General features: G+C 38.0%; 5 protein-coding genes across 6 annotated transcripts; 2 read left to right on the top strand and 3 right to left on the bottom strand.

Moving 5' to 3' along the window:
• Window positions 1–152: 152 nt before the first annotated feature.
• On the top strand, window positions 153–4,008 carry LOC122649756 (probable LRR receptor-like serine/threonine-protein kinase At3g47570). The gene is made up of 2 exons (XM_043842996.1): window positions 153–2,868; window positions 3,555–4,008. Exons 1-2 carry the CDS (start codon window positions 153–155, stop codon window positions 3,956–3,958), a joined length of 3,120 nt encoding a protein of 1,039 aa, XP_043698931.1. The 3' UTR covers window positions 3,959–4,008.
• A 2,648-nt stretch (window positions 4,009–6,656) lies between these two features.
• On the top strand, window positions 6,657–7,982 carry LOC122651628. Its single transcript, XM_043845096.1, has 2 exons — window positions 6,657–7,004; window positions 7,593–7,982. Exons 1-2 carry the CDS (start codon window positions 6,752–6,754, stop codon window positions 7,760–7,762), a joined length of 423 nt encoding a protein of 140 aa, XP_043701031.1. The 5' UTR covers window positions 6,657–6,751; the 3' UTR covers window positions 7,763–7,982.
• On the bottom strand, window positions 7,575–10,104 carry LOC122649749. Its single transcript, XM_043842989.1, has 3 exons — window positions 9,202–10,104; window positions 8,302–8,841; window positions 7,575–8,184 (listed from the first exon to the last, which is right to left on the bottom strand). Exons 1-3 carry the CDS (start codon window positions 10,102–10,104, stop codon window positions 8,083–8,085), a joined length of 1,545 nt encoding a protein of 514 aa, XP_043698924.1. The 3' UTR covers window positions 7,575–8,082.
• Window positions 10,105–12,395: 2,291 nt separating this feature from the next.
• LOC122651627 (glutathione S-transferase L3-like) lies at window positions 12,396–23,543 on the bottom strand. 2 transcript variants are annotated; one of them, XM_043845095.1, is made up of 10 exons: window positions 23,518–23,543; window positions 14,904–14,975; window positions 14,696–14,756; window positions 14,497–14,583; window positions 13,945–14,043; window positions 13,760–13,862; window positions 13,550–13,629; window positions 12,954–13,061; window positions 12,622–12,703; window positions 12,396–12,492 (listed from the first exon to the last, which is right to left on the bottom strand). In XM_043845095.1, exons 1-10 carry the CDS (start codon window positions 23,526–23,528, stop codon window positions 12,485–12,487), a joined length of 711 nt encoding a protein of 236 aa, XP_043701030.1. In that variant the 5' UTR covers window positions 23,529–23,543; the 3' UTR covers window positions 12,396–12,484. The 2 variants fall into 2 exon arrangements, with proteins under 2 accessions (XP_043701030.1, XP_043701029.1); XM_043845094.1 differs by lacking the exon at window positions 23,518–23,543 and adding an exon at window positions 15,169–15,204.
• LOC122651626 (glutathione S-transferase L3-like) lies at window positions 20,764–23,583 on the bottom strand. Its single transcript, XM_043845092.1, has 10 exons — window positions 23,518–23,583; window positions 23,266–23,337; window positions 23,099–23,159; window positions 22,898–22,984; window positions 22,345–22,443; window positions 22,159–22,261; window positions 21,956–22,035; window positions 21,387–21,494; window positions 20,962–21,043; window positions 20,764–20,851 (listed from the first exon to the last, which is right to left on the bottom strand). The coding sequence occupies exons 1-10, from the start codon at window positions 23,526–23,528 to the stop codon at window positions 20,844–20,846; spliced, it is 711 nt and encodes a 236-aa protein (XP_043701027.1). The 5' UTR covers window positions 23,529–23,583; the 3' UTR covers window positions 20,764–20,843.
• Window positions 23,584–26,859: the final 3,276 nt, after the last annotated feature.

Here is a 26,859-nt window from a genome sequence, read left to right as displayed (position 1 = left end):
TAGTTTCATTGCCTAAATTGCTACTGACAAGACTATAAATTGCAATTCATGAGACTATTATACTCAGTTCTGCCTCCTCCTCCTCCTCCTCCTCCTCAACTAGCTTTAAATTTTCAGTCCATTTATAGCTCTTTTCATTTGGCATTTGATAGATGGGTTATAGCTTGGTGCTTTTGTCCATTTGCACTATTTATCTTAATGCCATTCTTCTTCTTCTTCTCTGGTGCAGCAGCAGTTGCATGAGCTTGGCGCATCCACAATCAAGAGGTTCAAATGAAACAGATCGGCTAGCCCTGTTGGCCATCAGGGCTCGCATAACCAATGATCCCTTTCATGTTGTGAGCTCTTGGAATGACTCTGTCCCCTATTGCGAGTGGCCAGGCGTTATATGTGGCGGTCGCCGGCATCCAAACAGAGTCAGAGACTTGCGTTTATTGTCCAGTGGGTTGGTGGGGACCGTGGCTCCAGAAATAGGAAACCTCAGTTTCCTTCGACAGATTTTGATTCAAAACAACAGCTTTCATGGTGAAATCCCTCGTGAAGTAAGCTTTCTGTTCAGGATTCGTTATTTATTCCTACACAACAATTCATTTGAAGGGGAGATCCCACCCAACATATCACGTTGCTCCAACCTTGTAGACCTCCGTTTAGGTTACAACAATATTGTGGGGAAAATTCCAGTAGAACTTGGCACCTTGTCGAACCTTCAACTCTTTGCATTCCATGACAACAGATTGACGGGACAAATCCCACCTTCCATTGGAAATCTTTCATCCCTTTACGCCATTTCTGCAGCAGAAAATGGTTTTAGTGGAAGTATTCCAAACACCCTTGGCCAAATGACAAGATTAACAGATCTTGGGCTTGGCGGAAATAAGTTTTCTGGTATTATCCCTCCCACTATATATAATCTTTCCTCACTTGCCGATTTTGATGTTGGAGATAATCAACTTCAAGGGAGTCTTCCAACAAATTTAGGCGTCACTCTTCCTAATCTATGGTTCCTTTCAGTTGCAGAAAACCTATTTCATGGACCAATTCCAATTTCTGTATCCAATTTGTCAAAACTCGAACTACTTTTCGCTGGAGGAAGTAGTTTTACAGGGAAAGTGGCTATTCATTTTGGAGGATTATCAAAACTCTATATGCTTTCATTGGCGTCAAATCATTTGGGAAGTGGAGGAGCTGATGACCTGAATTTTATCAACACATTGACCAACTGTAGTATTTTAACATTTTTGGAGCTTAATGTTAATCGATTTGGTGGTGTCCTCCCAAACTCCATAGCAAACTTATCAACCCAACTGATAGAGCTCTCACTGTCAAAAAATCAAATATCTGGTGACATCCCAGTGGGGATAGGGAACCTTGTAAGTTTACAACTCTTGGGCTTATCTGGTAACTTACTTGAAGGAAGTATTCCGACTTCATTTGGGAGACTTCAAATGCTAAATGGACTCTATCTATGTCGGAACAGATTCAGAGGGCCAATCCCTTCTTCTCTTGGAAACTTGACACTCTTGATTGATCTCTATTTAGGTGATAATCGATTGCAAGGAAAAATACCTTCAAGTCTTGAAAAATGCAAATCTTTGTTACGCTTGGGCCTTTCGGATAATAGTTTCAATGGTATGATCCCCACAGAGATATTTAATCTTTCCATGTTAATAGAGCTAAACTTGAGTAGAAATACTTTCTTTGGTTTTCTACCTTTGGAAGTGGGTCGACTTACCAATCTTGGAATCCTAGGTCTTTCTGAGAACAAGTTATCAGGTGAAATCCCTAGCACCCTTGGTGCTTGTACAAGCCTAGAGCACCTTTTTATGGAGGGTAACTTATTTCAAGGATCTATACCATCGTCTTTGAGTTCCCTAAGAGGTCTTCAAGATTTAGATCTTTCGCACAACAACTTTTCTGGTTTTATCCCAAAATATTTTGCTGCATTTAAGTTTTTACAAAAGTTAAATTTATCATTCAATCATTTGGAGGGTGAGGTATTAGCAGATGGAGTCTTTCAAAATTTGACTGTATTTTCAGTTATTGGAAACAATAAGCTTTGTGGAGGTATACCAGAACTTCATTTGCCAGCATGCCAAAGTCAAAAGTCAAAAAAAGATGGCAAGCCACTTGTTTTCAAGCTGATAGTTATCATATGCAGTTGTGTAGGCTCTCTGTGTTTGATTTCTATGATATTCTTTGTCATTTTCTATCGGAGAAGAAAAGAAAAGAAAGAATCCACTTCATTTTTGATAGAAGGTCATCATTTTAGGATCTCTTATGCCCAACTGCTTAAAGCTACTGATGAATTTTCTTCTGCAAATTTGATTGGAGTGGGAAGTTGTGGTTCTGTATACAAAGGAGTTCTCAATGATGGGAAAACTATTGTTGCAGTAAAGGTCCTCCACATTAGACAAAGAGATGCTTTCAAGAGTTTCATGGTTGAATGTGAATCCCTTAGAAATATTCGGCATCGTAATCTTGTAAGAATCTTAACATCTTGCTCAAGTATAGATTTTGAAGGCAATGATTTTAAGGCTTTAGTATATGAGTTCATGCCCGGTGGGAATTTGGAGAGTTGGTTACATCCACATGTAAACGGCATACAATATGAACAAAGGCATTTAAACCTTGTTCAAAGATTGAATATCGCCATTGATATGGCAACTGCATTGGATTATCTACACCACCATTGTCATATGCAAATTATTCATTGTGATCTAAAGCCAAGCAATATTCTTCTCGATTGTGATTTGACTGCACATTTGGGTGATTTTGGGATATCAAAAATTCTTTCAAAAGCCACAAGTAGATCTCAAAATCACACGAGCTCAATCGGAATAAAGGGATCTATCGGATACATTGCACCAGGTAATGTACCTCTTTTATTGAATTGGTACAATTTTTTCCTTTTCTTTCAAAAGTTGTGATCATTGAGCTTTCCTTAATATGATGAATCTAATATTTTTCTTACCTATTCCACAGCAAAACCTTAAGGCATAATTAATATTTTCATATACATTTGTGAAATCTTTAGCCCCTTCCTAATGAAACGTAAGTTTAATATCTCAATCTTAAACAATTGAAAAGTAATTGTATAAAACTACTAATAACGTATTTATGCTTAGATGATATTTTGAGTCTCTTTATTTCTACACAAAAGTTTTGATGTATCTTTCCTTACTGTAATCAAATCATTCCTTGAATGTCATAGGCTACAAACTATGGTTTTTTTTGAAGAATTATGCATTTAGTTTGTGTAGGGGTTTGTAGTTTTCTTATATATAGATTTATGTGGCCACATGCCACATTGAAGTCATGAAATCAAATTACTTTTATATCATGCCATCAAATGATTTGATGGATTTAGATCCATAGCTATTGACGCTAGAGGAGCCTATGTTTCTTGTATGAGCGCTATAAGAATGAATTTGAGGATACCCTAACCTTTCTTGAGATGCATGTCATGTTATGTTATTCTTCCAATCGCGACGAATAGACTTTGCTCCTGTTCTTGCTAGTTATAGAAGTACTAACATAAGAAGTATAAATTATAGAGTATGGTGCAGGTGCTGATGTTTCAACACATGGTGATGTCTATAGTTATGGGATTCTCTTGTTAGAGATGTTCACAGGGAAGCGGTCTACTCATGTAATGTTCAAAGATAGCTTTAATCTTCACTGTTGGGCCGAGATGGCTTTGCACAATAGAGTAATGGATGTCGTTGACCCATCACTTCTCTCCAAGGAAAAAGATGAAGAAGAAGTAGCAACATCTATAACCAACATCACTGGAAGTCAAAGATGCATGAAGGATAGAGTGCGAGAGTGCCTTAACTCAGTTATTAGAGTTGGAGTTGCCTGCTCAACTGAATCCCCATGGGATCGAATGGTCATAAATGATGTGGTCAAAGAGCTACGTTTGATCAAGAACATTTATCTTGGAGTTGGCACTCACTGAGGAAGATGAACTATAATAAGTGTTATGAATAATGGTAAGTCATCATTTTCTTTTGAGTTTGTTGCACTTGTTGATGAAACTCCAATTTTTTTCTTTTGTTTCTGTTAATGATGTTTATAATCTTAGTAATTTGGATACCAAATGCAATTACGTGAGACATTAATGAACATTGTACCTTTTTTTAGGTTTTTGTGTTGTTAGTATTATATTAACCACAAAAAATGTTGTTACTATTATATTCCTTGGCTCTTCAACTAAGGTCTAGCTCAGAAATCACAATATTTCATATCGTTTTTAACATGAAGACTTAGGTTCCAGCTAATTATGAATTGGGAAGAGAAGTTGATTCTTCCTCTTTTCATTTTTTCCCCTCTGTCTTTATTTATTTCTTTCTTTTTTCTTGTTCTTCTTTTAAACCTATAAATGGATAGAAAATCCTTTAGAAAGCCTGTTAAGAGATACACATTAGATGTCGTTGAGTGAGTAAAAAGAATCAAAGGGAATTTTGACCAATGACATTCAAAAAGTAGAATTGATAGAAATACCCATTTGATGTTTTTCCCCTCCATTGAATATGATGTGCATGACCATCCCTATAACATGCATTCTTGAGGATCCGAGCTCCTCTAAACAAGGTTGTTTTCTTTATTTAACACTTTGGAATGAGTATATGAACAAAAAACACTCACAATTAGTTTTGTGAACTTATGATTAACATTATGGTCTTCTTTGATAGTATGCCCAATCCAGAGGAAATTGTATTCAACTGATAGTTTGCGTAGACAACATCTTCTCTTCACAAAGCTAAATGATGCTCATATTGCTAGGCTTAGCAACATGAAAAATGTAAGACTTTTCTTGTCACCTCATTATATGAGAAAAAAAAAATTTTAAGGCTAGGTTGTCTCCCATGGACTATGAGAGGCTAGACAAGTACAAAGATAGATTGAAGACTATAATAAGAAGAATTCCAATAATGACCATGGGATATTATTCCTTTCTTGCTGAATATCAAGAAATAATCTAAAATATTATATTGATGTGTTTTTAAGTATGTGCCATAAGAAAATAATTGGGAGGCTCAGGGCATTATGTCTTGGCTACAACAATACAAGCGAAGGGAGTGTCAATTATAGATACAGTGTGTAGAGTGTACATTTGTATTTATTATCCTATGAGACAACTGTAGTAGTAGGAGTTTAATGTATATAATGCTATGTCCTAGTGTTGCAGACTTGCAGTAGTCCAACGCAATGTATTCTTGTTTTTTACAATGAAATTAATCCATGCACACAAAATAAAAAGAAATTGTTTTCACAATAAAACAGTGCAAAAGTTTAGCATCAAGTTATTTCCCCGAAACAATCTTAATCTCCAAACAATGATAACATAGCCCCAGGAAGATCAAAACTCTGAGAGAGAATTACCAAAAAGGTTGAGTCACGTTCAAAATCAACATGAACAAGTGACAAACTAACGTAACTAGTGTTGACAGTTGGCATCTTATCTCCACGTCAGCCATTTAACAGTTGTCAATGTTTTTTTTTTTTTTTAATTTTTTTGCCAAAGTTATTAGTTATACAAATTAGGCATATCTCATCTCAGGATTAATGAAAGGGTTAAGAAGGAAGGAAGGAAGGAATTCATAATTTCTCCAATTTTAGTATGAACTTCGATGATGGAGATTAAAGGGGATGAGATTGATTGTGTTAACTTCCTGGTCATTTGTTATTATTTGGTTTCTTCACTCAAGTCTGATTCGATTTGGTTACGGGATTTACATGCTGCCGGTGTAGGATGGAATCTTTCATCCCAAGCTAATGAGAGCACAGGAGGGGGCATCGCCAGTGTAGGATGGAATCTCTCATCATTTTCCCTATTACTTATTAGAATTATTAATAAGGGTGTTAATTGGTTCGTTTCCAATTGAGTTCAAGGTATGAAGGGTAGAAACCTGAACCGAACCGTTTATTAAACGATTCAATGGTTCTAATATCCTAAATCGAAAATGATTTTTATCAGTTTTGCTTTCAATTTTTTTCAGTTCAAGTTAACAATTCTTGGTCTAATTGGGAACAAAAAATTTTTCAACTCCAATAATGAAATCAAATGTTGTTTAGACCTGATTTCAATGTCATTGGACACCCCCTCTCCTTCCCCTTTTCAAAATTAGGTGGTTTAGACCTAGGTTTTTCAATTTTTCCTTGATGCCCTCATAATTTTTTGGTTCCCTGGTTGTCAGCCAATGATCGTCCTCAAAACAAAACCTTTTCTCTTGGAACTCCAATTGACTTGATTTCAATCGAATCCGGCTTTCAAAATTAAGTGGTTTAGACCTATGATTTTCAAATTTTTTTTTTAAGGATCCTAAGACTTTGGTTTTACGGATTCAGGGTTAAGGGTATAGGGTGACGGCTCATGTGAGAGTGCGTGGAAAGAAATCCCCACCCCGGCATCATAGGAATCTTTTTCCCACTAGAGTTATTGCAGAAAATTAAGTTCATTGGGTTTTGGGCCAATAAGTGAGTAGTTTCGCGCCAAAAGATCTCTGAAGAAATTTTTGTTTTATTTCCTTTCCCACAACGAACCTAACTGCTAACGAACTAAACTGCGGCTCTGAGATTCCCAATCTTCTCTCTAAATTCGAAACAATTCCCCTTTAAATGCCGATGAATTACAGAACATATCACCGCCTATTACTCTTTCTTCTCCTTTTTCTTCACATCTCTGCTTCTGCTCTGGTCTTCTTGCCCCGATCATTCCATTCTTTTGATTCTTTCTCGTTGAACAATCATGCACAGAGAAAGCTCATCGCGTGCTCCTTCCGACCAGTCCTGCATCAATGTCTTAACATCTAAATTGAGACACTCTAATGCCCAGAAGATTGATGATAAGGAAGAGCGTTATCCAATCTCTGACCCAAGATCCATTGATACCAAGAAGGAGAGCTCACGTCACTGGTCGTGTCATTCCGGGAAATGGATTCACGTTATACCCCTGGTTGTGTTCATCTGCTGGCTCATACTCTGGTGGTTCTCCCATCCGGGTAAAGTTCAAGAAGACTCTCAACAACCCACTTTTCTTAATTCATCTGTGTGGTAGTATTTTGTGGTTTTCTTTCTTTTTCTTCTTCCCCTCCATTTAATTGCGGAAAAAGGAAATTTTACTTCTTGTGTTCTGGTTTTGCGTCTCTCGAATCTAAACAAGAAAGAACTTAAAAATGGTTCCCTATCTGTATAAGTTTTGTGTATTTTGAGTTTGAACAAGAATAGAGGTTCGACTGACTACTCTTTCTGTCTTCTGATAAGGGCAAAGTGGTTCATAGTTTCATGTAGATTCTTGCTATCAACATGTACATTACTCAGTTATCTGTTATTATGATTCTTACTTTTCCCTCTTTACAAAATGAGAAACATCATCAATCTCTCTTACCAATTGAGGAGGAAATCTTTCTACATTTTCCTCTCCTTTTTGTTTTGCTGCATCTTTTTCATGATTCAGACAGTTAAGAAAATTTTTTGAGCTAAAATGGATTCAGGAAGAAAAACAAGAACTTGTTCCCTGTTTAGATTCTTTCAGCTCCCTCAAAAAAAATCCTAATTAAATTTAATGGATATTTCTTTATTGACTGCAGTAAATGTGGTGAATAAAGATGAAAGCATTGTTTCTGTACATCGATTCATGCTGCTACCAATGGACAACACCACTCAGGACAATCTGCCAAAGTTGTCTCCCTCTCCATCCTATGGCTTGGCTCCTCAGGAACTGAACAGCAGCAGTGAGCCACAACAATCTGGGGAGTAAAATCATGTGAGTGGTTCTTTTGTTTGTATGAGAAGATGGTCTGAATTTTCTGTTTCAGTTTTGTATGCAACTCTCTGATTGCTTGTTACAACAATTAGTTTCCTAGTTTTAGATCTCAAGAAAAAAGTACAGACAGAAGAAAGGAACTCTATAAATTGGATGAAATGTACACAACTAATCACCAACATTTGAAGCCATAATATGAATTTTGTGATTCCTCTGTAAAGTTTCATGCAGTCTTGCTGAGGATGTCCAATCAATCTGAGTTGAGATTCCCTTGATCACAAAGAAATGAAACAAAACCAACTCAGAACCCATTGTTATAGTTCCCAAATCTCTCCATCTTGGCAGTTGCCCACAGATAGGTACATGGTTGATCTCTTACTCGATGGCAAAACTCTACAACAATCCCTCCTTGGTGACTGCAAAAAGAGAATTTTAATTGTTGTTAGTAGTTGTAGTGGCAACAGTAATGTATATGATTCCTGACAGTGTTCTTCAATATTAAACACACACTCATAATCAGCTCAAAATCTTGCCTTCTGCCACCGGAGATGGTCCGGTCTCTTCACAACAATGATGGAATCAATTGCACCGGGTGAATCCATTTTCCAATTGCAGTAAGGTTCTGGAGATCTACGAGAATAAATAACCAATGTCTGCTTCTTAACACGGTCATATCGAGTAGTGTTCATGTAGAAAATATGAGGCTTTTCGCATGGATGCTTAGACACAGGCCTAGTGTTGAATGCGTAAGCAGAGTAGTCAGCTCTTCTGTGCCAATTAATGAATGTTCTCGTGGGCATTTCCAGTTCTCTGGGTGAAATGGCACCCCTTAAGATTTGGACCACGTAGCCCCATGAGACAATTATCGACCACTCTCTGTTCTTGTCATAGCAGATGGATTGTTGCATAATACTGGCGGAGTCGAGTCTGATTGATTCAAAGAGGTGTTGGATGGCAGTGGCTCTGCTCATGCCTGGAAATATTGGTTCCACAACATCTAGGTGGTGCAAAGATACTAGTGGAGCTACAGGGTGAGCAGATAATAAGCCCAAGAGGTCTCCATGCAAATCATACTGCATAGACAAACATGTCAAGAGGTAATTCTAGATCAGTATGTACAAGGAATGCCCACCATTGTGGAACCATCCACTGTTCCAAGACTGCTTATCCACACTTTTTAACAAATTCATGGAGTGAGTCAAGCAGGCCCTCTACAGATTAGATTTGGATATTGGTGTCCCATTTTCCCTAATCAAATCAAACATTAGATACACATAATGATGAGGGTCAATTTGATTCATTTATCTGGGATGAACAGGTTATGACCCACACAAACTGAACTGAAAAATCCATTCTGATACAGAGATGTTTCTGAAACTTATGGTAACGATTAATTATCCGAGTCAAAAGGGCTTGAATTTAGTTTTGTTTACCTGATGGAAGCCAGCTTCTCTAGTGAGGGGCACACCCAGCTCGGCCATGCAGGCTTGCATCCGGTCGTCACTGCCATATAACCCAGGATACTTGTGGATGCACCGATCCTGTATCTTCTCCAGAGCCTTTGCCAGGGGATAGCTGATGGCGAACCCACCTCCTCCATAGGCCATGGCGTAAGAGAAGAATAAGTTCTGAATGTGGCTCTCCGAGGAGCTACCCACGTAATAGAACTGGCGGTGGTCGTACTTGGAGAGCACCCTCACCACATTATCCACCACAAACACCGTGTCGTCGTCCCCCAGTACGAACCACCTCACGTCCTTCATCCCAAGCCTCGCCATTTCTGAGACCACCCTCGATATCCTTAGGGCCGATCGACTCCCTTTCCTGTTCGTGTAAGGGAACGTGGAGGTGTTTCCGGAGATCCGAATCTCAGGTAGCCCTTCATTGCCGCGGTTCCTCACGGACTTGTCTAGCCACACCATACCTCTCGTCTCTCTGGGCTTCCACCACTGTTTGATGTATTGCTTCCTGCGCTCCCACAGATTCGACGAAGCTGCAATGCCGAAGACAATATGTTTGAGCTCCGTGGGCTTTATTGCTGTTGATGTTGTTGTAAAGGAATTGGAATTGGAATTGGAATTGGTATTGGAATTAGAAATGGGAAGGAATTGAGAAGAAGAGGAGAGATGAGTGCTGTAGCAATTCAAGTTCCGGTGTTCGTTGGTTAGGAGGAGATTGGAGGAGTAGATGATGTAAAGCAAGGAGAGGGTGAGGAGGAACCAGGTGATGTGGTTTCTGAATCTAATCCCAAAGCCTAATGACCAGAATGCGCGTGGTTGTTGTTGTTGGGTTGGGTGCATTTGTTTATGTTCCCAACTGGCCAAGCTCATACCCATGTGTTCGATCGATTCTCTTCTTAACAAGAAATGATGCCCATCGATTACAAACTACAGAGATTCTCTTCTTAACAAGATTGGCCTATGGAAAGGGAGGAGAACAGAGCGGCGGCTGAAACCCTGCAGCTATAAAATTCCGGCGAACCCCTTATTTCTCAGCTGCGATCTCTGTGGCGGAGCAGTGTCAATGGCTTTAAAAAACTCCGGGAACCCCTTATTTCTCACTCAACTACCATCCATGTTCAGATGTTCTGTTCATGATTTCTCAGGAACCTACCCCTCCCTAACATTGGAACATGAAACACTATATTTTTTTGGGTAACCAAAAATATCTCTAACTTCTGTCTTTGGTAACCATAAATATCTATAACTTTGACATTGACAAGTTCTTTCTCTATGGATAACTTAGACAGGATTTTAATCCTCTCCAATTCTTAAAAGTGTGCAGCTGCGGTTGTTCACGTGAAAATGTGGACACTTGGCAATTTGGACATTCAACGGTCCGAGCTCATTGATTTTCTTTTTTTTCTTGTCGAGCTCAGCACCGTTGGATGTCTAATTATTAGGTGTCAACATCTCCACCCCGAACTGCCATATTGCATACTAAGGAATTGGAGAGGATTATTTTCCACTTGCATATTGATTTTTATATTGAAAGTTAAACGAATTGGATAATATCCAATCAATTAATGGGATTTTTTAATTTGTATCTGATTTCTTTTCTATTTTTAATCATGAAAAATTGTTGTGTCAACAGGACGATTGAGCCTAACCGGGCTTAACCAAATTCAAGCCCTGAATTGTGACCACCCGTTTATCTAATCGAGCTGGATCTGGACGGGCTCAGTCGGTCTTAGGCTTTAATTGGGCTACTAGAATCAGGCCTTAACCGGGCTATGTGCACAGTTAACTCCAGATAGTTGTTAAACAGTGCAGCCCTAAAATTGGTCACTAAAATGGGTTGGAGAGACAAATAAAAAATTATTGCCCATAAATTCCCATTTCGAAACACACATGGGTTTTAAATGGGCTCCCCCACGTCCTCACCGCTCACCCATGGATAAACTTGGATAACCTACCTAACAATTGCTAGGAATAGCCACACACTTAAGAAAGACAAGGGAAAAGATGGAGAGAGAGAGAGACCAAGATTGGTTGATTGAAACAAAAATAAAGAGAAACAAGGCTATAACGAAGGAAAACAGCTTTGCTTTCTTTAGATTTCAGAAGAGAAAAATGGCGGGAAAAAAAAAAGTAGAATTAAAAGAAGATAAAACAGAAGTTTTTCAAGTTATTTCAAATTCAAGGGCTTTAGTCGGCAGGTCTGGTCGGGCTTTAACCGGACAGGCTAGGTCAGGCCTATAGTCAATCGGTTCAATTGGGTGCCCGGTGGGCTAGGACCCTACAACGAGAATGGTCAATTATAAATGTGTCGGACTTAAGCCCAACACGTTTAATAATTCGGGTCAGGCTTTAACCGGATGGGCTGGGTCGGGTCTGGAATTGACACCCCTATTTGGGAGTTTTGATTTGGAGTTTGTTTTGCAACCGTTTTTCTCTCTCGTCTGTTTCCTTGGCCGCTGCCCCTGTGGCTTAGGGTGTTAATCAATCGGTTCGATCCAGTTTCAATTGAGCTGAACCGATTTCAGTTCGGTTTCAATTACGCTAGACACATCAAATATGGAAATAGAGCAGTTATAAACCATCAGAATACAGATCAGAAGCTTTCCAGTGCACGTTTGCCGGTACCCATTATTGTCCTACAGTTCCAACATTGGATGTTAAGTGTGCAACTTGAGTAGGTTGAATGGGTTAAAGACCAAGCCGAGTCCAATCTTCAGAAGCAAGCATTAACTCTATCCAAGTTCCAACCTGAAAGTTTACACAGCTTGAACCCTACCTGATTCACATTACCATCTCATCACCTCTGATGTGCAAAAGGCTAGTAGTTCCATAAATCCCTACTGATTAATTCATAGCCAGGTTCAGCCTTAACCCGGTCCAAAATTGCTCCCTGTTTGGATTGTGCATGCCATCATATACTCTAATAAGAAACAACAACAATAAAAACCAACAGGAAAAGTTCATTTTATTCATATACTCCATTCTCATACAAACATTCTGTTTATTCACTTCATTCCCATATACTACATACATAGAACTACATATCGGAGAAGATCCCTTGTATCCATACTACTCTTATTCTCATACAAACATTGTGTTTATTCACCTCATTCCCCATATACTAGATACATGAGCCACATAGCGGAGAAGATCCCGGGTATCTATACTATTATTCTCAAGCACACATTCTCTTTATTCACTTCCTTCCCATATACTAGGTACATGATCCACATAGCTTAGAAGATCCCAGATATGCTCAATGACCTGCAACAAGATATGGAAGATAAAGAAAAGGTTATGAAACATCCATTGAGACAGTCATGTGCTTTGCCTTTTCAACTATTAAAAAGAACTCAAATCAATTCAGAGGTTTAGCAAATAGGAGTTGCCTACCGAAGAACTTTCTTTTCAGGCATCCAAGAACCTCCTGTGGATCACGTATAGTTTGTTTGTAGGCCTCGATCTTGTTCACCGCCTACAAGACATGGTTTGACATATATAAAGCTACTCTATCTCTTCTAGGCATTCAAGAATATAAAAGATTTTTCTGAAAAGATGAAAAGAAGAACAGAGAGAACCAGAACTAGAAGGCACCAGTCCATGAATTAAAGGGTTCTTCATGAATAAAATGAAGACAGTTTTGTAAACCTACTTGTTTTATAGTTCTTTTTCTTATCTTGTGGATCTAAGAAATCGCCCCTTTTATTAAAAGTTACTTAACATACCTCAATCCATGCTGCTAGCTTCGGTCTGCCGGTGGTGATGTCATAATTCTTTACCTCCAATAATATTGGTTGAAATCTTTCAAAAAATGGTGCATAGGCTACATCCACCTGAAATTCATTTATTCACTCACATATCAATGGTAAAAACATGATATCCAAAGAAAGATAAAAATCTGAAATGCTAGTTGTATCCATCAGATTGCTAGAACTTGAACAGCTGATAAATGGTCTAGAAACTAAACAACACTTAAACAGAAGTGTTTCTGTGTAATTACGACGAAACCCAGTTCTGGGCCCTCGAAGTCCCAAACACTCGAATATAAGTTTTTCTTTGGCACAACCCTTATTTTTCTTTGTACTTATGATTAACTACCCCTGAATAAGTAAATTTGCATCTTAAATGGATCCTAACAGTTTAGGTTCTCAGTCCTCAATTCTTTTCAGTTTGGAGTTCAAATCTTCAGTATAATGATGAGATGGAACTACATTAATTGTATTTAATCTGAAGAAAATTAACATCACAGTAAATAAGGAGAGAGAAAAACAAAAAGGACATCTGGCATCTATGAGAAGTTTGCAGAACCACCAAAAGTTACCTGACTGAACTGTTGGCCAAGGAAGAAAGGCCCATCATCAAATTTGGAGAGAGCCGTTTCCAGGTAACCAAAAACAGCACCTGATACATGTTGAAACAAGTCAGCCATAATATAATTTGAGATAACATTATGAAGGCCCAAACCACACACAACACATTTTGTTATTAATTTAGAAAAAATCCCAAATAGGTACAAGGTGTTGAATCTCACCAACATCAGCCTTAGGGTCTCCTTTAAATGAAGAAAAGACAGTTCCAACAAAGGTGTCTGAGTAGGATAGCAGCTCTTCTGCAAACTTTTTCTTTTCAGGATCCTACAGTTTTTCAGATTATCACAAAATCAAAATTTTGAAGCTAAATTAGAAACTTTTTCAAAGATATTTCTTCATAGCTTACCTCAGGGAGAAGGGAAGGCCCTTCAAAATGGTTATCAATGTATTTAACCAAATCAAGACTCTCTCCTCTGATTTCATTATTGTGCTCCAGGGAAGGAACCTACAGAACAAGAGAATCTAATAAGTTGACATGAAAGGGAAGATGTATTCTGAAATTGATCTATTTCTGTTCTTGCTAGAGATTCTCACTGAATTTAGACATGAAAATTAAGTAAAGCAGCAAGACATGTTAATTATATTCAGTTTGGGACATTGAAGTTTCCCAATGTGGACAAATCAGCACTAACACATAAGAAGATGGAAAAAAAATGTAATGATTTCAGACAATTACTCCTCTGCAACTTACTCTCACAGGTCAATTATAGTAAACAAAGCAGTTCCTTCTTGTATATTCTAATTCACTTGTCCTTTTCTAGAAGGCCTTAATTTTTTTAACCTAACTTTTCAAGTTGAGATTTCAGGAAAGAAACTAACTCCATCAAACCTTCTCCTCTCACAAGCTTCCCAAAATGATTAAGAAAAGCATTGTGGTGACAAGGACGAGGAATATCACCTTATTTGTTGGATAGACTTTCTCCTTGTACCAGGCAGGCCTGTTCTCTAGATCAATAGGAACCAACTTTATCTTGTCCTGCAAACCCTGCACCCCAAAAGATCAAACAAAAAAGAAAAAAGTTTCTAGTTAGGAATCCACTGCAGCACGTAAGTACACTAGAACGCAATATAAACGTGAAAAGTTACAGAACGTCAACCTTATAGTTCCGTGCAATCCAAGCACGCTGGGCAAAGGGGCATATATAAGATGTGTACAATCTTCAGAAAGGGCACATGAAAAGGAAATTTAGAGTTAGGTAATCTCCAAACAAGTGAAGCGTAAAAACAAACACAGGGAGGACATTAACAGAGCACCAAAATCTAATGAAACAAATAGAAAGAACTACAAGAGAAATTGAATCTAACCTGGTTGTTCCATCAAAAAGAGTGGGAGGCTCGGCAGTAGAGTCTAGAACAGGGGGTAGAACTTCTTGCACACTTCAGACCCAAAAAGAAAGAAAGAATGAAGAAATTGACCGTTAGCCCACAAATCAAAGCAAATCTAGAAGAAGCTAGAAAGGAAAATGGACGAAATTCAGATAGACCCAGAACTAGAATGGGTTTACAGCAATAACAAAAACAAATGAACAAAAATATAATTGAAATTGAAAGAAGAATTTGGAGATCTTACACTGCCGCCATTGCTGTTATTCAGAGCTTTGGTTTTTCCTTTTTGGATTGAAGGATAATAGCGAGTAACGAGTAAAAGCCTGTGAGTCCAGAAATCAGAGACTCTGCTGGTGCGAGAAGTGTGACGCCTGAACTGGGGAGAATTGGAGAAGGGACCCCTCATTATCTTCCATCTTTATATGCTTTTATAGGCCAACCCGTGACGACAGCAGTGACGAGCTGTCTTAAAAAGTAGATTCTAGATCTTCGGCTGGAACTCCGGTTGTAGATGAGGTTCGGTATTCCGGGTCAAAGTCAAATCAGTACTAATCGCACCGATCATGTACAGTGTGTTGGGGATGGTTCGAAAGAGAAATATCTACAGGGATACAACAACATATTGGACCTGAATACGCCAGTCCTTTGGGAATTTTTCAAACTCTAATAGATGGAGCCAAATTATTTTTCAAAGAGGATATTCTTCCATCTAGAGGGGACACTCGTCTATTCAGTATTTGACCATCTATCGCGGTTATATCAATTCTATTAAGTTATTCAGTAATTCCTTTTGGCTATCGTCTTGGTCTAGCCAATCTCTGGCATCTGGCGGTGCACTGTAACGCAGCCTGAGAGCTAGACACAAAGAAGAAGCTTCATCCAATGATGCAAGTTCGATGCAAGGTAGTTTTTTTTTTCTTTATTCTCATGTTCGACACCGTTGGATGTTGCTTCTTTCACATGTCGAGCTTTCAGGCCCGTACTGCAGTGCACTGCAAGATTAGGGTACTGTGGAGGTGGTTATTTTTTAGGATAAGTTCTACCCAAGTCCCTACCAACCAAGGATGTGGTAGGCCCAAACTTAGGGTAAAGCCAGGGCTCCCAAGATCCTGACAAAGTCATGGTGTGGCCCAAAGTCGGGACATGGGACCCGGTGTGATCTATATAAGAAAACTCTAATCCCCACATAATTACAATTCTACCCCATACATGCAATTGACCCAAAACTCGTCACAATTACAATTATAAGACGCACACAAATCCAAGAGTGTGTGTAATCTTATCTTAAGAAAGATCTTTCTTTCACCATGTTGAGCCCTATGATCCAAAAGACAGATATTTCTTAAGATCAAAGTGTGAGGGCTATGATCCAAAATATGGAGGAATTAATGCAGTGTGAAATTACATGGCTAGAAATGGGGTTCATAGGATTAGCCATAGATCAGACGATCAAGGTGTATAAAGATTAGCATCAACCAATCACACAACCCGATCCTATCTCTAATATTGAGTTTAGAGAACCTTGTCAATAATTGGCTCATTTTTACTATTGTAGCTAAATTTTATGATGCATATTGTTTTGATTGGAATTTAAAATATACTGTTTTAGATTGTAGGGGCTTATGGGATCTTTATCTTCTCAAGTTTCTTGCATGGCCTAGTTTCTTAGTTCCTCTAACATAGGGGGTTGGAATGACCACCCTACCCCTACCCAAGTGACATCCATCAACCCCTATTAGAGGAACTGGGGAACGGGGAACTGGGCTGGGCAGGGAACTGGAGGAGATAATTTTCTAGGGCTTATGTATTGATAATTCTATCATTAAAAGTTTTTCAACCCCAAAAAAAAAAAATTCTATCATTAAAAGTTCATTTGGTCATCTGGAGGAATTGAGAGGATAACTTTAAATCTTCAACTTCTTTTGCCTTTTGTAGAAGGATTGTTTTCCTTTATATGGTATTTATCTGCATTGTTTCTTTATTTGCAATGAAAACCCATAGTGTAAGGAAATTTTTTATCATAGTTAATCTTAAATTTTTTATAAGAAAAAAATGGTTTTTAATCATTTTCAATGTGAATTCTGTTTTTTTTTTTCATATAAATAAACAACTAAAAAACAAATATTTCAGGTATTTTTTCTTCTATTAATTTCTTGTAAAACAAGCAAAGGCCTGAAAGTCCAAAAAAAATGGATAAATGTTGATGAGATAAACTGCAGAAAAGAATAAGAAAAAAACACAAAACCTTACCGGTTATACATGTCTGCTTCAACTGGCGTATTATTGGGAATGAATCTGGTCTACATTGAAGGCTAGATCCATGGGTTTATGGTTTTGATTTGGGGAAGAATCTGGTCCACATTAAAGGCTAGATCCATGGGTTTATGGATTTGATTTGGGAATGAATCTGGTCTACATTGAAGGCTAGATCCATGGGTTTATGGATTTGATTTGGGGAAGAATCTGGTCCATATTAAAGGCTAGATCCATGTGTTTATGGATTTGATTGAATTTTCCTACTTATAACAACCCTGTAAAATGTTTTCATCATCTATATGGCCATGATATGGCATATCTGATCAACTTGGATAGTTTTGCCTTATTTTGAATAAAAAAAAATCATTTTTAGACCATTTTGCCCTTGGTATGTACCATTCCACTGATCCGTATAAGGGTATAAGTCAAAACAGGGTATCTGCATCATTCGATTCTGATGTGGCCAATTTGATACCGTATTTTAAAACCATGCTCCCGTCTTTAATAATGAAGGTTAAAAATATCCTTTCTCGGTTGAATATTCTACTAATTGCTAATATATTTTATTGGTATTATATATATAAATAATTTTTTCGATTGATTTTGAGTTAGAAATTCCTGCTCAGACTAAGTTTCCCTCCACCCATAGAGGATGGTTCACCCACCATCCTAGAGTTCACAAACCCCTCCTAGGGTTTTAGTATATTTCAAAATGCCCTCCCAATACCCTTTTCCGCCCCCTCTTGCCCCTCGGTGAACGGGATCCCATTCACTGTGGGTGGAGGGAAACTTGTTCCTTCCTACTTTTTCATTCTTTACAACAATCCTGTTTTACTGTCCAGTTTGGGTCATAACTCTGCTTTGTGGGTTGGATTAATGGATTCACCCTATATTTAAGGTCAGTCCGAGAGGCAGGTTGGGCTTTATTTCCTAGCCCGGGAGGCCAATTTTGGGTTCAAGGCTTGGTCCAGAACAAGTAGATTGGGTCCAAAATTTTTTAGATATCCATTTACATTCGCACTTGGGCCTAAGAAATGTCTAGGTCCACATAATGGCCCAATTTTTTAGTTTGGATTGGACTTACCCGACCCTAAACATGAAGGGTAAGGATAATCCAATAGTTCTTCATTTACCCATCTAGATGGGGATATTTTGGTAATTTTGAACATATATATACAGATTATAATATATATTTAGATGTTAATTCAATGCTTAGCCCATGTACCTATACCCATCCCACCTAATTTACCCAGACATTGTTAAAGCCTAAGCCCAAAGTCTCAGCTCAGGCCCACCCTACCCTCGCCCTGGGCCTAAAAATCTTAGCCCTACCCATCCTGTAGGCCGAAAAACATAAACACAGGCTTTGCCTGGCTCCGTTCAGACTCGGGGTCGCAGAGCCAAAATTGCACCCATTAGATTACATTTTGGCCATTGGATCATGGTTACAATAGTCCTTGTAATCAAGTAGATTTACCCCCACATAAAAAAAATACAGCAAAGCCCAACCCAACCTGAGCCCGATAATGTTGGGTATGGGTTGTGAAAACCCAGCCCAACAAAAGGCTGGACCTTGCCTGGGCTGAGTCCTAGGAACCCTGTGCTGGGCCTGCGTTTTCCAAAACCCGGCCCAACCTAGCCCGGTTGCACCCTTAATCTTTCATATGCAAAACATATAACTACTCCAACATTTATTCTTTTAGAGTCATACTCGGATGAGCCTAAAATTTTTAATTTTGCTTAGAGTTGTTTCATTTGGAAAAGGGATAAAAGGATTAAAAGCTCAAAATTGTGGGTCTAAAAATTTAGGGCTAAGTTTTCCTCCACCTCTCAGTGAATGAAAAATTCATCATCCTAGGTTTTAGTATCTTCCCAAAATATCCTCCCAATACCTTTTCCCGACATCTCTCTTACTGAATGGGATCCCATGCACTATGATTGAAGGAAAACTCGGTCCTAAAATTTATCTTTTTAGTTTCGTTTGGCTGGAAAGGAAATGAAACTAAAAAGATATACAAAATTAAGAAGATCATCATAGGGTCACATCATCAATGGAGAACCAGTTCTTCCTTCTCTAAAGATGAAAGAAAACTTAGCCCTTACATAAAAGGAGGGGAAGGTAGAAGGTGTTAAAAATCAAATAAAAAATTATTTTCTCAAAGATTACCAAGTTTCATTATAATTAGGTCAGGTCAGTCTTTTTCAGAAAAAAAATTCCTCTCCAATTCCCCAATGGAGCAGTGCAGTACAGTTCTGGGTGGAGAGGTTGACACCTGGCAAGTGCGACATCCAACGGTGCCGAGCTCTAGAAAAAAAAAAAAAACTGGGTCAATGAGCTCTGACCGTAGGATGTCGCACCTACCAGGTGTTAACCTCTCCACCCAAAACTGTACTACACCATTGGAACTGGAGAGGATTAAATCCGTCTTTTTCTAATTAAGATTTTCCTGTCTTCTAAACTCTCATTACAAGTTCATGCAAATCCATGACCTCGCGGTGTTGTTTGATGTTGCGGCCATGGCCACGCCATGCATCACATGAACTCACGGTCAAGGCCACGACTGCCGCTCAAGGTTGTTGCATTGATGAAAAAAGAGTTGCAGCATAAGGCCGCATGCGAAGATTTTGATCCATTTTGCGCGATAACAATTCTAAAAACTTCTTCCCAAGATGGCAAATCAAAGAACCCTAAACCTCGCTCTGATACCCATGAAAAACAGACATCGTTTATGATTACTTGAACGATGGCACAAACGCAGCGGAGATGGATCAAGTCATTCTTGATTACGAGCCAAACGAAGTCGTTGTGAACAAAGAGAACACATACTATTTACTCGACAGGTGATCAAAACTAATATGACCTTCTACAGTCCAAATCCCAGAGCGGTGATAGAAGCTCTCGAGAAGCACCCACAGACTATGGAAGAGGAGAGAGAGCTGGAGTCGTATGAGGGGGAGCGGCTGCAGCTCTCTTATAGCCACAGCCTGCTCCCCCCTCCCCCCTCCCTCCCTCTTTCCTTGTTTTGTCATATAAATAATCAACTAAAAAACAAATATTTCAGCTTTTTTTTTCCTTCTATTAATTTCTTGTAAAACATGCAAAGGCCTGAAAGTCCAAAAATATGGATAAATGGTGATGTGATAAACTGCAGAAAAGAGGAAGAAAAAACACCAAACCCTACCAGTTTGACATGTCTGCTTCATCAGTGCTGGTCCCATGCCGTGACCAGCATAAACCCTACCTGATTCACATAACCATTAAGGATTTAGTCCACTCCTATATCACCTCTGATGTGCAAAAGGTTAGTAGTACCATAAATCCCTACTCACTAATTCATAGCCAGGTTCAGCCTTAACCCGGTCCAAAGTTGCTCCCTGTTTTGATTGTTTATGCCATCATGCATATACTCTAATACTAAACAAAAGCAATAAAAACCAACAGGTAATTAAAGTTGCATTTTATTTATGTACTCCATTCTCATAAAAACATTCTCTTTATTCACTTCATTCCTATACACTAGATACATGAGCCACATAGCGGAACCCGGGTATCTATATTATTATTCTCAAGCACAAATTCTCCTTATTCACTTCATTCCCATATACTAGGTACATGACCCACATAGCTGAGAAGATCCCAGGGAGACTTTAAACCAGACATGCTCAATGACCTGCAATAAGATATGAAACATCCATTGAAACAGTCATGTCATTTATACCTTTTCAAACAATAACAAGAACTCAAATCAATTCAGAGGTTTAGCAAATAGGAGCTGCCTACCGAAGAGCCTTCTTTTCAGGACTCCAAGTACCTCCTGTGGATCAAGTTTAGTTTGTTTGTAGCCCTCGATCTTGTTCACCTCCTACAAGACATGGTTTGACATATATAAATAGCTATTCTATCTCTTCCAGACATACAAGAATAGAGAAGATTTTTCTGAAAAGTTGAAATGAAAAACAGAGAGAACCACAACTAAAAGACACCAGTCCATGAATTAAAGGGTTCTTTGTGAATAAAATGAAGACCGTTTTTATTAAGGGGAAATTGCTTAGATCTACGTAGTAAGAAAATTAATTACAGAGCAAGTAGGTTTGACTTTGTTTTATAATTTACTTTGTCTTGTAAACCTACTTGTTTTTGTAATTCTTTTTCTTATCTCGTAGATCTATGAAATTGCCCCTTTTATTAAAAGACACTTAACATACCTCAATCCATGCTGCTACCTTCGGTCTGCCGGTGGTGATGTCATAATTCTTTACCTCCAATAATAATGGTTGAAATCTTTCGATAAATGGTGCATAGGCTACATCCACCTGAAATTCATTTGTTTCACTCACATATCAATGGTAAACAAATTATAACCAAACAAAGATAAAAACTGAAATGCTAATTGTATCCATCAGATTGCTAGAACTTGAACAGCAGATAAATGGTCTAGTAGTGTTTTCGTGTAATTACGACGAAACCCAGTTCTGGGCCCTCGGAGTCCCAAACATTCAAATATAAGTTTTTCTTTGACACAACCCTTAGTTTTCTTTGTAATTACAACTAACTAACCCTAAATAGGTAAATTTGCATCTTAAATGGATGCTAGCAGTTCAGGTTCTCAGTCCTCAATTCTTTTCAGTTTGGATTTCAAATCTTCAGTCTATTGATGAGATGTAACCACATTAATTGTATTTAATTTGAAGAAAATTAGCATCACAGTAAAAAGGGAGGAAAAAAAAAACACATCTGGCCTCTCTGAGAAGTTTGCAGAAGAAGCAAAAGTTACCTCACTGAACTGTTGGCCAAGGAAGAAAGGCCCATCATCAAATTTGGAGAGAGCCGTTTCCAGGTAATCAAAAACAGCACCTGATACATGTTGATACAAGTCAGCCATAATATAATTTGAGATAACATTATGAATGCCCACACAACACATATTGTAATTAATTTGAATAAAATCCCAAAGAGGTACAAGGTGTTGCATCTCACCAAAATCAGCCTTAGGGTCTCCTTTAAATGAAGAGAAGACAGTTCCAACAAAGGTGTCCGAGTAGGATAGCAACTCTTCTGCAAACTTTTTCTTCGCAGGATCCTACAGATTTTTCAGATTATCACAAAATCAAAATTTTGAAGCTAAATTAGAATCCTGTTTCAAAGATATTCTTCACGTCTTACCTCAGGGAGAAGGGAAGGCCCTTCAAAATGGCTATCAATGTATTTAACCAAATCAAGACTCTCTCCTCTGATTTCATTATTGTGCTCCAGGGAAGGAACCTACAGAACAAGAGGATCTAATAAGTTGACATGGGGAAAAGATGTATTCTGAAATGGATCTATTCCTGTTCTTGCAAGAAATTCTCACAGAATTTAGGCATGAAAATTAATTAAAGCAGCAAGTCATCTTAATTATATTCAGTTTGTGACAATGAAGTCTCCCAATATGGACAAATCAGTACTCACACATAAAGAAGAAGAAAAAAAATTAATGGTTTCAGACAAAGTAGTTCCTTCTTTTATTATTCTAATTCACTTGTCCTTTCCCTAGAAGGCCTTGAATTTTTTTTTCTTTTTTTTTTTGATTGTTTCGTTCTATCATGCAACAAACATTAACCTAACTTTTGAAGTTGAGATTTCAGGAAAGAAATAACTCCATCAAACCTTCTCCTCTCACAAGCTTTCCCAAAATGATTAAGAAAAGAATGATCTTGACAAGAATGAGGAATATCACCTTGTTTTGGGGATAAACTTTTTCCTTGTACCAGGTAGGTCTGTTCTCAAGATCTATAGGAACCAACTTTATCTTTTCCTGCAAACCCTGCGCCCGAAAAGATCAAACAGAAAAGAAAAAGGTTTCTGGTTAGAAATCCATTGCAGAACCTAAGTAAACTCTAGAACACATTATAAACATGAAAAATTACAGAACATCAACCTTATAGTTCCGTGCAATCCAAGCACGCTGGGCAAATGGGCATATATAAGATGTGTACAACCTTCAGAAGGGCAGAAGAAAAAGAAATTGACAATTAGGTAAAATCTCTAAACAAGTGAACCGCATTAACAAACACAGGCAACTCTGGAAGAGAAATTGAATCTAACCTCGTTGTTCCATCAAAAAGAGTGGGAGGCTCGGAAGAAGAGTCTAGAGAAGGGGGTAGAACATCCTGTACACTTCAGATACGACAAGAAAGAAAGAATGAAGAAATTCATCGTTATTCTAGAAGAGGCTAGAAAGGAAAATGCACGAAATTCAGATAGAGCCAGATGCAGAAATGGGTGATACCAATAACAAAAACAAATGGAAAAAAAAAATATAGAATTGAAATTAAAAGAGGAATTTGGCGATCTTACACTGCCGCCATTGCTGTTATTCAGAGCTTTTGGTTTGGAGAATAATAGCGAGAAAAGAGTAGAGCCTGTGAGTCCGGAACTCAGATAGTATTTGAAACTGGGAGGATTGTTGGAGGACACTTCATAATTTTCCTTATTTATATGCTTTTAGAGGCCAATCTGTGACGACAGCAGTGACGAGCTGTCTTCAAAAGTAAAGTCTACAACTTCGGCTGATACTCCGGCTGTAGATGAGGTTCAGTATGCTACCGGTATACTACTGTATGTAAAGGGTAAGAGATAGATAGACATATAGCCACATAGGGTGTTAACATATGGTATATCATTAATATATATCTTAAAAATGCTCATTTGTCCAAATTCCCCTTTACAATTTTTTAATTCCAAATGCCCCTTAATTTTAAAACATTGTAGCACTTTGATCCAGTTCTCCTGAAATTGAATCTGTTCCACATTGAAAGATGGTTCCATGGGTTTATGGATTGGGAATGAATCTGCAAGATATTAAAGGCTAGATCCATGGATTTATGGATTTTATTGAATATTCCTACTTATAAAAACCCTATAAAATGATTTTAGACTAAAGAGAATCTTTTCATCTGTTCCAAAGTCCAAATCAGAAAGTTGCCTTTGATTTGTGTAAATTGATTAACGTCAGTTCCTTCATGGCTTAATAGAATTCTCTATTGTCAATAACAAGCAAAAGACTCAAGAGTAAGAAAAGTATCCATTCAGATTTTCAGAATCGGGAGGAGAAGAGTAAGAAAAAGACAGTCCTGTTGATCCTTCAGCGGGCTGTTTTGCCTTCGGAATGCGTGTAAATGGTAAAAAAATTTTTGATAAAAATTAAAATTAAAATAAATAAATAAATGTATATTACGGCATCATTTTCTTGAAGAGCTCGATGAGATCTTCTATTTGATATATTATTCGCTCTATATTGGTTTGTACTTTGGACCAGACCGGGTGGACTATTAGGGACAGTTTTATACTTTTTTGGGTTAAGGGTTTTTCTGTATTATATCAAATTTTTTTTTTTTTTTTGTATGAAGACTGTATTATAACTAGTTAAAACGCTATATATAGTGATTATCTCTTTGAAAGATGTTGAGAGGATTTGTAATTTCTTCATCGACATAGTAGATCCAAAGTTTGGACTATCGCTTGGCCGTGGATGTAGCCTACCTTCTTGGGGGCGAGGTAGGCTATTACAGTACCGTTTTCTTGAAGAGCTCGTCGAGATCTTCAATTCGATATATTATTCGCCCTATGTTGGTTTGTACCTCGGATCAGACCGAATAGGCTTCTGGGGGCAGTTTTGTACTTTCTTGAGTTAGGGTTATCGAAGTAGTGGTTGGAGAACTTGGAAAGGAATCAGTAGTATTTGTATTGGGTCACTCTCACCGAGCTCCGTCGGATCTCATCAGCAAGATTACAACATTAACATCGACAAGTGGGTGCACAGATTCATGAAATCTCCATAGTCGCAATTGATGAGTGTTAGGTCTTTGAATCGAACTTCTCTTGTAGAAATTCCATTTAGCCGCCATGAGCCGAAGCAATGTGTCGACCCAGAACAAGAACGTGGAATAGGCTTTTTAGCTCGTTTCAGAACGAAGTCTGTTCTTCACCCCATTCTTGGAATTCAGAATGGGAACGTGAACCAAACAGCATTTTGTTCCATTAGAATGCATTCAATGCCCAGAACACATTCTGAGAATGCATACCAAACACTGCCTTGATCTTCTTATCTTTATTGTCTGGAACAATGTTTCCATAACTTCCATGTATTAAATTAGAGTTGGTGATTGCTTACAACAATCCTGTTTTAGTGTCCAGTTTGGGTTATAAATCTGGTTTGTGGGTTGGATTCACCCTAAATTTAAGTTTGGCTTGGGCTCGATAGGGTTGTTGATGGGTACCCATTTATCTACCCAACCCAACCCTCAACTTGAAGGGTAAGGGTCATCCCAAGCCAACCCTTTGTGTTTATCCATTTAACTATCTAGATAGGGATGCTTTGGTAATTTCCACATATATATACACATTATAATAAAATGACTTTGGATGTTAACTCAATGCTTAGCCCATGTACCTTATATCATCCCACCTAATTTGCTCAAACATTGTTAAAGCCTAAGCCCATTATAGTATAATACCCATAACCACTCAACATTGGGCCGATCTGGCCTGGGCTGAGTCCTAGGGACCCTGTGCTGGGCCTGAGTTTTCCAAAATCCTGCCCAACCTAGCCCAGTTGCTCCTTAATCTTTCATATTATTTTAATCCCTAAAGTAATCCCTACCTACTACTATTTTTTGTAATTTGTGATCCTCTCTTCACAGTCATTTGGGTTTGGTTTAGACTCTAAATTCAATACTTAATTCAATACCAATAAATAAACAAGTCCTCCCCTTGTGCTTGAACCACCAAGAGAAAGAGAAGAAGAAAAAAACATTTGAACACGATCAAAGCGTGGCACCAATAGCTTCTTTTACTTATTTTAGGTTAAAATTTGACTGGTGAGATGGGTATGAGATCATCTATCATATTAACTTACTCATATTTGTTGATATGACAATTCGTGATGGATTTCAACTGTAACCCGATGATAAATTGACGCTGGATTGGGCCAGTGGTTATAGCCCAAAGATTTGGGCCTCTTTTATCAGCCCCTGGGCTTGGTCTGGTGCAATGACCACCCTGCCCTCCTGAGTGGCAGGCCCCTGTGCCTGCGGTTGCAGCACAGAGAACATTCTCCCATTAACATATTAATAGTTGGATCATAGATAAGACGATAACAAGGCATGGTTGTCCTTTCCTAAGCCAAAATAATTTGGTTTTAACTTTTCCAAAAAAAAATTAATAATAATAATGATTTGTTTGCTTGTGAGTAGTGTTTTGTTCTTCACTTTCTGTTTGTCTTTTCAAATTCCATCAACATTAGGCTACCTAATGTTGTTCCTATTTAGTTTCACTTCTGAAATTTAATTGAATTTTGATATGAAATTTTGTATGTGATCAATTTAGATTATTTCTTAAATTTTCAACAATCAAAATGATCGAATCATCTAGGGGTGTCAATCGATTGATTTGATCTGGTTTTAGTTGGGTTGAATTGGTGTTAAGGAAGTTTTCAATTTTGGTTTCAATCCTGTTTGGTCCGATGTCTTATTAGTTTGTAATATCAGGTTACTATTGGATTCGATTTGGTTCGAATTTTCTTTTACATGTATACATAAGAAAATCAATGAGATATTTTTGGTTTATGTGGATATTTTTATCATGTTACTATTGGTCTAGTCTCGGATTTTTATTGGGTTCGGTCCTTTTTTTTTTTGT

This window comes from Telopea speciosissima, chromosome 2 (genome assembly GCF_018873765.1).
Source record: "Telopea speciosissima isolate NSW1024214 ecotype Mountain lineage chromosome 2, Tspe_v1, whole genome shotgun sequence".
NCBI classification, from domain to species: Eukaryota; Viridiplantae; Streptophyta; class Magnoliopsida; order Proteales; family Proteaceae; genus Telopea; species Telopea speciosissima.
This window is presented reverse-complemented; position numbering and strand designations above follow the sequence as displayed.